Here is a 12315-nt window from a genome sequence, read left to right as displayed (position 1 = left end):
CATTGGGGGTTAAGAGGCTGTGGAGGAGAGAGGTTGCATGGTGGATGAGGGCGCAGATGTCTGAAGCTTCAGTAGGTGGTGGCGGGAGGTTTGGGTGCAGAGGAGGAGGATGGCGGGTGTGCTCCAGGCTTTGTGGAATGTGAAGGCGTGTTGGGAGGTCAGTTCCTGATGGCAGGAAGGACTGGAGGGGGGCATTTGGTGTAAGTGCTTGTTTGTCAGCAGCAAGTTACTGACTTAAAGTTCCCTTTAAGCCAGGATACTTGGCGCCTGATTATTCTCTGAGCACAAATAGCTCTGGCCCTGTTTGCCTTTACAGATGACAAGCCTGCCATTTCCTGTAATGTAGCTGGGTAGTAGGCTGGCACTATCTTTTATCCACTCACCTCCTTTGGCAATAATGGTTTGCTGGAGAACAGACTTTGGAATCAAACAATCAGAACTGAATACTTGCTTCTCCACTTACTAGCTGTCATATCATCGGGCAAACTACGCCAGCTGATTGCCCCTTTCCTCGTGTGCAAAATGAAGATAACGCTTACTTCCGTACCTCATATCATTGAGTTCAGCTCTGCCCGTCATAAGCTCCATTCAGTGACACAGTTTATGTAGCATCTCTGCCTCTTAACAGAGGCGCTCCAAAGTGGGAGTGGTCTACATCTTAGGAAAATGCTTTCTGAATCGGGAGTTGTTTTGGCTTTGGGAAACAGGTCAAACACCACAAAACAAGAGCTAAAACAAAGTAACATCAGAATTGCACAGTTCTTCATTTTTTAACTAACATGCGTGCCTGGAAAGAAAACTAAATGAATATATGTGACTTATAGACTGTGTTATGCACAACAATGTTTACTGTATCAACACAAAATCTCTAGTTAAAAAAAAAAATCTTAACTAGGATTCAGACGAAATTCATTTGAAGTAATGAGTAGCGTGATGAAGTCGTGAGAGAAAGCAGCTGGAATCAAATTTTGGAATTGTGCAAAAGTGAAAGGCTGCCTTTCTGTATTTGTATGTATTTATTTGCCAAAACTTGGACTTATGTGAATTATTATTTACTTTATATCTAATTATTATTTGCTTTATATCTAAATGTTACTTACTTTATATCTTGTTATATGAAATACCAAACCCTGTCTATATATCCACATCATCTGTCTGTATAGAGAGAAAATATTAGAATTCTCAAACTCCTGGTAGTTTGACAGTTGTAAAGCAGATCTTACTAAAAAGTCTTATTCCTGTTCAGAGAGACTGTATGAAGGACTAGACTATGTCTAGACTATGTATAGTCTAGAATATTATTTCTGTGCATCCATTGTGACTTTCATCTTGGCATCATAAGTCTCCTGTATTTTAGTCGTTACCTTAACAATCTATAACAATAGTAGCAGCAGTAGCTTTCGTTTGTGGGTGAAGCCCCTGGCTCACAGGAGGTACTGTTCTTTTCAGTTTAGCTGTTAAACCAGTGGGGAGAAGCGAAGCCAGACTGCGTATCTGGTTAGAACAGAAAAGAGTCAAAGATTAACAGTTTGGCCACAAGTTTTGAATCTCAGCCCAAAGGTGCAGTGACAGTTGGGACCCATATTGATCAAAGTCTACCAGAGGTTAGTGCCTGGGGACCCGAGGAATGTCTGAACCCAAGTATGGAGGGAGGCGCTAGGATCAGAAGTCCGGAATTTAAAAGGAGACTGTATTACTGGTTATAACCCCTGCAAAAATCTGGGTACTTTGGTAGAGGATCAACAGAAACAAGAGAAAGCAGGAATCACTTGATTCCTTAATCACTTAATCACTTGATATTAAGCCAGTGGATTCCAAAGTGAGGATTCTGCCCTTGAGCCTGTTCGGCATCTGCATCGGCATCCGAGTGCTGCCCAGGTGGGTGATGGCTCAGCTGATGGCAGAATGGAACAAGCGGAGAAGCAGAGACAAGGCGGTTCCTAACTGTGCAGAGTCCTGGTCAACCAGATAAAAGTTTAATTTTATAACTGTCTTCATTTGCAGGCTCTGCATTTCTTCCTGTTCTTTAATACTTAATTAAAAAATTACACAGTGATAGTAATTTCTTATTACTAAAATAATATCTACTATGCTTTTCTAACTTGATACGTCTCATATTTACTGAAGCGTAATTCACTTGAATACAATGCTACACAAGGATGCATTGGTAGGGTGTATTGACAAAAGAATTTAAATGCATGTTTAAATTAATTTAGAGGGGCTTGTTTTCAAGGTTAATCTTGTTTTTTGATGTGTTTGGCAATTAAAGAAAACACTAACCTCCTGGAGGACATTGTGGAGGACCCAGTTCAGTTACCTCAAAGAGAACTAATATGCTTGTGTTTCCATGAGACCTTGGATGCCACAGGCCTGTGAAGCACTAGAAAAAAGATCAGTTGCTCTGAATACTGGGGTATATTATAGTGACCTGCCAGAATTCCACAGTGGGCCTGTGACTTTTTTTTCTGTTGGTTTAGGAAGCAATTTATTGACTTTGCAACTAGGCATCCTTGGAGCTTGAAGCCACAAATGGAGTGGAAAAATCTTATTTGATGTGCGGCTTTCAGAAAAGAATAGCTAGAATTTGTGGTTGCAAATAATGCCAGTATTGCAGACAGAGTGGACAGCCCATCAGTAGGGATATTAATTGTTACACTATCTGGTGGGAAAATCGGTGTCATTTTTTATATCACTCTGTCTGTTTTGCAGACACAGTATTTATTATTCAGACATACCACAGACTGACCATGTGCCTGTTCTGGTTATGGGTTAAATTGTTCCTGAACCAACAAAACTTTCCATTGAATACTTCAGCCAGTATGCTACCTTTGATCTTTTTAGTGTTCAAACAATTAAAACTCCCTCAGTGGGAGTTCCAGCCGGGAACTGCTGATGTGATACCCGGTTAGATCATTGCATGCTTGTGTAGTGCTGGGTGTCCCTTGGCTGTGTAGGTTGATTCTGCTCTAATTTTTCTCCATGTGGCCCAGAAGGATGTGACGGATTCACCTGCTTTGGCTCACAGCCTCAGCTCAGTACTGATGTTTTACTGCCTTGCTGCTATTCTTCATGAAAAGTCGGTCCCAGAGAAAAAGCTTGACAGAACCCACTCACACCCAAATAGAAAAGTCAAGTGACTACTGGGACATCATCTGGACTTACAAAATGTGATTGCATTGGTTCAGTCTGACTTTTATAGACTTTTACAGGTTTTCATGTTTTCTTTTTGGTTTATCCAAGTCTAAATCCTACTGCTAACCCAGTTCCCTCTATTCATCAGCATATCTGAACTTCATAAGTGATTTGCTCAGTCTAATAAAGTGAGAAAAATGTGTTGTGTACATAATTCTGTATGTCACTGAATTTGTGATCTGTTCTTTGGTATTTTTGTTTTTGAGTATGTGTTTATGTTGTTTAGGTTTGAGGAAAGACTCCTAGAAGAAATACTTAGCACATCATTGTCTGACTATAATATAAATGTTGATTAGATGCAGGAGAGACATGCTTTTTCATTTCTTCTAGCTGTGAAGTCTGTAAAGCCCAAGCTGTTAAGTTGTTGAAATATTTAATAGAATATAATGCTTAGTTTTTAAGATAGTGGAGTTTATATCAACAATAACAAGGACTAATTTTCTTTATTCTCACTCATTCTTACTCCCAGACTCTGAACAAGTTTTCCACAGTTTAAAATAGGAGGATGAATTTAAGCTTCTTGAAAAGAATGTTAGGAAATAGATATTTTAGATAGTTCATAAATGTTTCAGAATTTATGGTATTAGTAAATATAGAAGACATTATCACACTTCTTCACCATCTAGGTATAATTCAGCTGTTATCTTTGTGAATGTTTATGCTCTTGGGACTGTCATAAATGCATCTGAGTAATAGATTTCTTTTGTTCCAAAAGTGTTTTTCCAATATCACATTGTAGAGATAAAAAGGAAACCTATAGCAGTGTTCTTGACCTCAGTAATTTTTTGAAAGTTAAATTTTATATATAAAGCTGTATTTTGATTGCTTTCCAGTAATCTCATAGTCCAGATGGTCAGGAAGGGGAAAGATTATTACTGGTGAATACAGCCAGGAAAGCTTCATGCAGGTGGCAAGAATGTGAATAGCTAACATAATTTTCCAGTCTGTGGCCTATTCTTTTCATAATATTTTATGAAGCCTAGAATAAGTTGGTATGTTTTCTCCTTATAGAGAAAATAGCTGGTGGGAATATTTCCTTAAATCCATCTATCGAAAGCCCACTGTGTATTAAGTATTATTTTTGGAATATTGCTCTCACTAAATCAAACTCCTGTAATACCACCTAGGTATGGTCAGAATCTATAATTGCAGGTGTGTGTGCTCAGTAGTTCAGTCACGTCTGACTCTGCTACCCCATGGAGCGTAGCCTGCCAGGCTTCTCTCATCATGGGATTTCCCAGGCAAGAATACTGGAGTGGGTTGCATTTCCTTCAGAGGATCTTCCCAGCCCAGGGATTGAACCCAAGTCTCTTTGAGTCTCCTGCATTGGCAGATTCTTTACCACTGCGTCACAGGACCAGCTGTTATATTCAGTGTTAGTTTGAACCTCCTAAATCAGATAATGCAGTGTTTTTTATTTATGTGGATATTAAATTAATAAAATATGGAGCATCATAAATAATTTATTATAAGAGAAATATTTGGGTATCAGAAATTTGCATGTAATAAAAAATATTTTCAGATTTTGCTTAAGCAAAATCTTAGAAAACAGTGGCTCAAGCAGTCACAAAATCAGTAGCCATTTTGTATAAGACCCTGTAATGAGTGTTGGAAGAGTCATTTTGTATATGTATTGTGCCCAGGGCCTGGTGGAGAAGGTTTGTTTTTGTGGTTGCTTAAGGCATTTGTGGGTCCCATGCATTGGAGATTCTAATAACTGGCTTCTAACCTCTAGATTCTTGCTGGGGTACACTGGGCAGCTTGGATCTGCCTGATTTGTGTCAGAGGTACCTGTTAGACTTTGAGAGTGGGGCAGGCAAGTGACTGGCTATTCATTAGCCCCTTCTCCTAAAACCCAATTTACGTGATAATACTTTGAGTTGCTTTATTCTTGCCTTATAGGATGGTTAATTCCTGTTTTCATTCTGTGGTATATTGTGCTTAGTAAACTGCTAATACGATATAAAGATTTAGGGAAAACATTAGATATAGGTTTACAGATTAGTTGGCCACTGCCCCTAATTCCTGAAATAAATCACTAATATTTAGTATTCCTGGGCTGTTCATTGTCTTATAGAACAAAAGGTGAACCTGAAAGCTTCATTTAGACCAAGAAACAGTTTGATTTTATAGAACTAGGACTATAATCTTTAAAGAGAACAATCTTAGCTTAATTTTTATGAAATCATTTCCCTGAAAAAAATCAACTGAAGAAAAAGAGGGAACAAAAGTTATTGTCTAATTGGGGCAGACCCAGAAAATTGCTGGAAGTCGAGTAGTTTTTGTTGTGAGGAGCCAAACGTGCAGCTGCTTTCACAAGTTAAGGTTTCTCTTCCGACTATCTCGTTATAATCTACTGTTATTGTACTGAGCCTATAAATAGTATTTATAAGGAAAGCAGACCAGAAAACCATTTAAGTAAAATATAGAACGGCATCATTAAGTTTGGAGGTGGAAATACAACAGCAAACTGAGAACTTGAGTTTCCATGTGTGTGTGTGTGTGAGTGAGTGAGTCACTCAGTGATGTCTGACTCCTTGTGACCCCATGGACTAGAGCTCGCCAGGCTCCTCTCTCCATGGAATTCTCCAGGCAAGAATCGAATCCAGATCTTCTGCACTGAGGGCAGATTCTTGTAAGCAAAATCTGATTTAAGACAATTCCACAATTTTTGAGTAGTAGTTACCTTGGGGAAGTCTTTGGACTTCTGAGTTCATCATTCTGAAATACACCCCAGGACTACTAGGGCATGCTACATGGGGTGGTGAACGTTTTCTGGGTTGACCAGTTGGGAGTTTCTGGTGTATCCCTGGTGGCTCAGATGGTGAAGAGTCTGCCTGCGATGCAGGAGACTTGGATTCCGTCCCTGGGTTGGGAAAATCTCCTGGAGGACAGCGTGGCGATCCACTCCAGTTTCCTTGCCTGGGGAATCCTATGGACAGAGAAGCCTGGTGGCTACAGCCTATGTGGTTCATAGAGTTGGACATGACTGAGTGACTAATACACACACAGTGTTCCCCTGCCAGTCTAACATTAAGTTATTGTCTCATGTGTTTCAAAAATACCTGCTGATAGGTTTCGGTGTGCTAGATATTTATTTAACCCTTTGAGAAAATTAATAATACATGATCTGTGCCCTCCTGTGGTGTTGGCTAGCAGGGAAGTAAAGCATTTTTATTTGCAATTTTGTTTGAGAAGTTACAGATTTATTTTCAGCTTAACGAAAACAAGCAATCTCCATTTCTACCAGTCCCTGCCACTAATTCCACAGAAGGTCTATTGCAGGAGAATGGGGTGCTAGAAGATGGTCATGCCCAGGTCTCGGGCAGGTCCCTGAGACGGGCTGCCCAGTGAGGGTCCTTGGCTTCCATCAGGAAAAATTTCAAGAGCAAGCCTTAGTTAAGTGAAAGCACACTTACTTTGAGAGATACACACTCCACAGGCAGAATGTGGTCTGTTTCAGAAGGCAAGATTGCCCCAAAATGTGGAGTGATAGTTTTATAAGGCTGGGTAATTTCATAGGCTAACAAGGGGCCGGATTATTCTAACAGTTTTGGGGAGGGCATGGAGATTTCCAGGAATTGGGCCACTGCTTGCTTTTTGGCTTCAGAACTATCATGGTACCTGTGGGTGTGTCACTTAGCATGCTAATTCATTACAATGAGTGTATAATGAGGCTCAGGGTCCCCTGAAAGCTAAATCTTCCACCATCTTGGAGTTAGTTGGTTTTAACCAGTTTTTGTTGTATCCTGTTCTTAATGACTCTGTCAGTGTTTATATTTCAGTGACTTTGTACATATTACTCACAACTCTGTTATTTCAGCTATTTTGATCATGTTAGCTGTATCACTTTGCTTTCCCAGGAGTCAATACAGTTGTTCCTTGGTATTTGGAGGGGATTGGTTCCGGTGCCCCCGGATTCCAGACTCTTGACTGCTCCAGTCCTTTATGTAAAATCCTGTAGTATTTGCATATAACCTGTGCATACCATCCCACACTATATTAAATCATCTCTATGTTCCTTATACTCCCTAATACAGTATAAATGCTATGTAAATATTTGCTAGCATGTAGCAAATTCAAGCTTTGGAACTTTTCGGAATGTTTCCCTCCTCAATATTTTTGATCATTGACTATAATTGCCTTTGAGTTTTCTTAAAAAAAAAAAAAAGAATGTAAATTTCTTCTCATTGTATTTAGATGTGTCAGGATATTGATCAGTTCTTTGTTTTCTTTCTCTGGAGATCTTTCCTGGAGCTTCTAACCTGTTGCTGCAGTGTAGACAAGAGCCTCTGGAAGTTTGGCACAACTGCTGTTCTGGAGTAGCTTTGTACTGTCCTGAGAATTTATTTGCTTCTTTGATTTGCTAGAATTCCTATCCTTTGCTCTTGTTTTGTCCCCATGTTTCAGTAGAGTGTGTTAACCCAATAGCTTTTGATAAAAAGAAGCATATGAGGGTAAGGTTCTTTGTTTTTGTATGTTTCTGATACTTATTAAAAAGTTTGGGAGGCACTGAGTTAAAAATCTGGGGTGAAAAGTGCTTCTTTTCAGACTTTGAGCTACTCTTTATGTCTCCTCTTGTCCTCTCACCTCAGGAGTATCTGCTGCCTCCAGTGTCTCTTGGCTTCTTTCTCTGTAGGCATAATGACATTACCTTTCACCATTCAAACTTTTATTGGGCTTGTCTTTCCAGATTCTTCAACAGATCTTCAGTTGGCAGTAGATAGTTGCCAGATGGTGTTTGGATACTTTTTGTTTCTTTGTTTTTTACTGAAGTTACAAAAATATAATATGTTATTGCACACTCCAGTTAAAATCGTCTATTTGTATTAATAAAATGTTTTTCTCTTCAGCTTATTGTTGTCAAAACTGGGATGTATTATAGTATAGTATTTAAAGGTATTTTTGCAGAAATTAAAATCACATTTTCTAAACACTTAAAAAAGTTACACTTAACTCTAAGGCCATTCATATGTTTATCAAATTAATCTGTCCTGGTAACTGAATGAAATACAGTGTGAAGTTATCATAGGGGTAGCATTTCAAACCAGTTTAGTTAATGTTAGCCTAGTAATTCTGAGAAAAGAGAAAGAAAAAAATCCAAGTTTGTAATTTTAAATTCTTGAATAGAAAGCATTCTTATAAGCATTCGCAAAATTTTGTTGATGAGACTCTTGATTTATTATCACTACTCACCTGCCTTTATTGTAAACTTTATGCTAGAATTACTAAATTTCTGGTCTCACAGTATTTTCACTATCAGTGTGGATGAAGAAAGAGGTGGGAGCCTAAAGAATAAAGACATAAATGGGAAGGGTCTAGCTTAAATCAAAACAAAATTTGCATTCACTATTTCTTTTGTTAGTTTTGTACTCCCAACATTCTGACTTTACTTAATAATTCATATTAAGTATAAAGTACAGAAATTAATGTGGCTGAGTTCATCTTTCACAGCACTGTGCATTTTTAAAGAATATGCTGTTGTCACTTTTTTTTTATTTCTTCGTTTGTCCTTCCAGAGTTTCTGAATACTTTGCAAACCACAGCAATACACTTTCAGTTTTCTAAAGTAATGCTTCTCAACTTTAATGTATAAAGGGATCACCTGGGGATCCTTTTAAAATTCAGATTCTGGGATGAGGTCTTAGCATTTTTATCTCTAACAAGCTCCCAAAATACTAATGCTGGTCATCCTCTGACCACTCCGAGTAGCAAAGGTCTAAAGTACCTTGGATATGAGAGTAATACAGCAAGACAGAATAGAGAATCCATTTCTAAGTATCTATAAGTGTTGAGCTTCTAGAAAGAAGTCAGTGGGAGACTGCATTACTGGCTGCTACTAAGTATAGTGAGCTTCCCTGGAAGCTCAGTTGATAAAGAATCTGCCTGCAATGCAGGAGATCCCGGTTTGATTCCTGGGTTGGGAAGATCCGCTAGAGAAGGGATAGGCTAGTATTCTTGGGCTTTTCTTATGGCTCAGCTGGTAAAGAATCTGCCAGCAATGCAGGAGACCTGGGTTTGATCCCTGGGTTGGGAAGATCCCCTAGAGAAGGGAAGGGCTACCCACTCCAGTATTCTGGCCTGGAGAAGTCCATGGAGTCGCAAAGAGTCAGATACGACCGAGTGGTTTTCACTCACTTTCACTAAATATAATACATCTAAATAGAACTGGATTTATTGCTTCTTATAGATGGTGCATTCAGATTTAATGAATTTATTATTTGTAAAAATTTTATTTAGAAGTGATTCCAGTACTATACTTTTGTTTGTTAATGTGTAAATTTTATTTATTAAATTTATAAACTATATTCCCCTAGAGCCTATGAAGAAAAAATATTATACTTGATATGTACTAAGCTTCAGTTTGTAGCCGTTTCTTATCTATAACTTTTAGGCATTGAAATCCATTGTATATACTGTTTTGTGCTTATAGAAACATAAAACCCAGAATATATACAAATTTATGAGTATCTTTATTGTAATGTTTATTCTTGTGCAATTAGATACTGGCAATGTAAAGAGGTTAATGCCTTTTTTTAAAAAATTTATCTTTTAAATAGCTCAGTCACTAAAAGAATTCGCAAGACTACTTATCGCGGTAGAAGAAGAAAGGAGAAGACTGGTAAGTCTCTTCCGCATTTCTTAAGAATAAAGCTTTGTTTGGACATACTGAAAAGAATAGACCTTCTGAATTACACTCCGCCATAACTCATTTTATAATATGATACATATACTGAATGTTACAGAAAAGATTTGTGAGTATGATGATCAAATATTGCTAATAAGATAATACCATTTCTTTTTGTTTTATTTGGCCAGCAGATATAAATTTCATTCATTTTACTTTCCATTTGATTGTTCTGAAAATTAAAAGTATTGAACAAACTGCCATTAAGAAACCCATTCTAACTGAGCAGTCTGCTAAATAACCTTAGTGTTGTATTGAAGACACATTACAAGGATTAAAGATAGTTCTCAGAAGGAGCAACTAACTTTGCCAGGGTGTTATCAGGAGACTTTCTGAAGAGGTGACGTTTGAATTGGGTCTTGAAGGCTCAGAAGATTGTGCTTGACTGGGAAGAATGGGAAAACTTTCTACTTTGACAGATTAACTAATGAATAGTATCAGAGCATAGTTATTTGTAATACATTTATCACTAATATAAATGTATTAAGAATACAAATCACAGATTGTACCCATTGTGTTCAAAGTTCTGGTAGGCCCCTGACTATGAACCATGCTGCCTATTTGTGTATGGGAAAAATAGTAATATATACTCCACAGGATCACTGTAAAGCTTTGTCGAAGCACCTGGCACGTAATGAATAAATGTTGATGGTGATAAAGATGTTGGTTGTCAGTTACAGTGAGGGTTACAGACTTACTTAAAACATCATATTCGATATCGCTGGCCTCACCACCTTGTTGAGATTCACATACATAAAATGGTCAGGTTGTGAATTAAATGTGCTGGGAAACAGCACAGTTTGCTGTCATTTCACCCACGGATGAGGAACTGCAGTTTGAGAAGGGTGTCCTCGAGGTGGCCCTGACTTCTGGAGAGTGTTGTCTGGGTTGAAGGAGATCCCACAACGAGGGCATGGTTTATGTGAGTGACCCTGAGCAGGGGCCACAGGGTGAGAAAGTGCTGTGTACATTTGTAGAATAAGGCAGAAGGTTCTTAGAAGGCATTAGTAGAAGAGTGGTTGGTAGTTTGCAGCATATGTAGGGTTTAAGAGCTGGGCTAAGAAGTTCTGTTGTTTGTTACCAGTTCAGTCACTCAGTCATATCCGACTCGTTGCGACCCCATGGACTGCAGCACGCCAGGCTTCCCTGTCCATCAGCAGCTCCCAGAGCCTGCTCAAACTCAGGTCCATTGAGTCGGTGATGCCATCCAATCTTCTCATCCTCTGTCATTCTCTTCTCCTGCCTTAAATCTTTCCCAGCATCAAGGTCTTTTCCAGTGAGTCAGTTCTTGCCATCATGTGTCCAAAGTACTGGAAATTTAGCTTCAGCCTCAGTCCTTCCAATGAATATTCAGGATTGATTTCCTTTAGGATTCACTGGTTGGATCTCCTTGTAGTCCAAGGGACTCTCAAGAGTCTTCTCCAACACCACAGTTCAAAAGCATCAGTTCTTTGGTGCTCAGCTTTCTTTCTGGTCTAGCTCTCACATCCATACATGACTCCTGGAAAAACCATAGCTTTGACTAGACAGACCTTTGTTGGCAAAGTAATGTCTCTGCTTTCTAATATGCTGTCTAGATTAGTCATAGCTTTTCTTCCAAGGAATAAGCGTTTTTTAATTTCATGTCTGCAGTCACCATCTGCAGTGATTTTGGAGCCCAAGAAAAGAAAAACTGTCACTGTTTCCACTTTTTCTCCATCTATGTGCCATGAGATGATGGGACCAGATGCCATGATCTTAGTTTTCTGAATGTTGAGTTTTAAGCCAGCTTTTTCACTCTCCTCTTTCACTTTCATCAAGAGGCTCTTTAGTTCTTCACTTTCTGCCATAAGGGTGGTATCATCTGCATATTTGAGGTTATTGATATTTCTCCTGGCAATCTTGATTCCAACTTATGCTTCATCCAGCCAAGCTTCAACAGTCTTGTTGGATTCTAGCTTTTGCTTCATCCATCAAGATGGTAGGAGGGACGAAATCACATTTAGAATCAAACCCCATACCCACCAGAGATGCTTGGAGGGCTCAAACAAAACCTTGTGCACACCAGCACCCAGAAACCCCACAGAGACTGAGCCAGCCCTGACTTTGAGTGTTTGAGTTGTTTGTTTATAGTCTGTGGGAAAATTGCCAGAGGTTTTGATAGAACAAGAGGATCGATGTGAGATTTAGAAGAGATTAATTTGGTGGCTATGTGGGGGAGATACTATCGAGGAAGGAATGTTGTGGAGGAGGGCTGACCATATTTTCTCAGGAAACATCAGCCTACCTTAGGTCTGGTTCCATTAGAGAGACAGCCATGCAGTATAATCTAGGTAGAGATCAGTCATTGTGGGAGACTGATCCTCTCTGACTCAGTCTGTGGAGGTGACTTGACTTGCAAGTGCTTTAAGTATAATCTTCACTCTAATTTTATGAGCTTCACAATAGAATTTCAA

General features: G+C 38.9%; 1 protein-coding gene across 1 annotated transcript in view; it reads left to right on the top strand.

The window, feature by feature from the left end:
• Window positions 1–12315, top strand: part of ARHGAP42 (Rho GTPase activating protein 42) — a 314057-nt gene that overhangs the window by 98391 nt on the left and 203351 nt on the right. The window contains exon 3 of the mRNA XM_043896938.1: window positions 9753–9814. Within this exon, the coding sequence (XP_043752873.1) occupies window positions 9753–9814 (62 nt within the window). The remainder of the gene's footprint in view (window positions 1–9752; window positions 9815–12315) is intronic.

Source organism: Cervus elaphus, chromosome 1, assembly GCF_910594005.1.
Source record: "Cervus elaphus chromosome 1, mCerEla1.1, whole genome shotgun sequence".
Taxonomy (NCBI): Eukaryota; Metazoa; Chordata; class Mammalia; order Artiodactyla; family Cervidae; genus Cervus; species Cervus elaphus.
The sequence above is the reverse complement of the archived record's forward strand: the minus strand, read 5'-3'. Positions and strand labels throughout refer to the sequence as shown.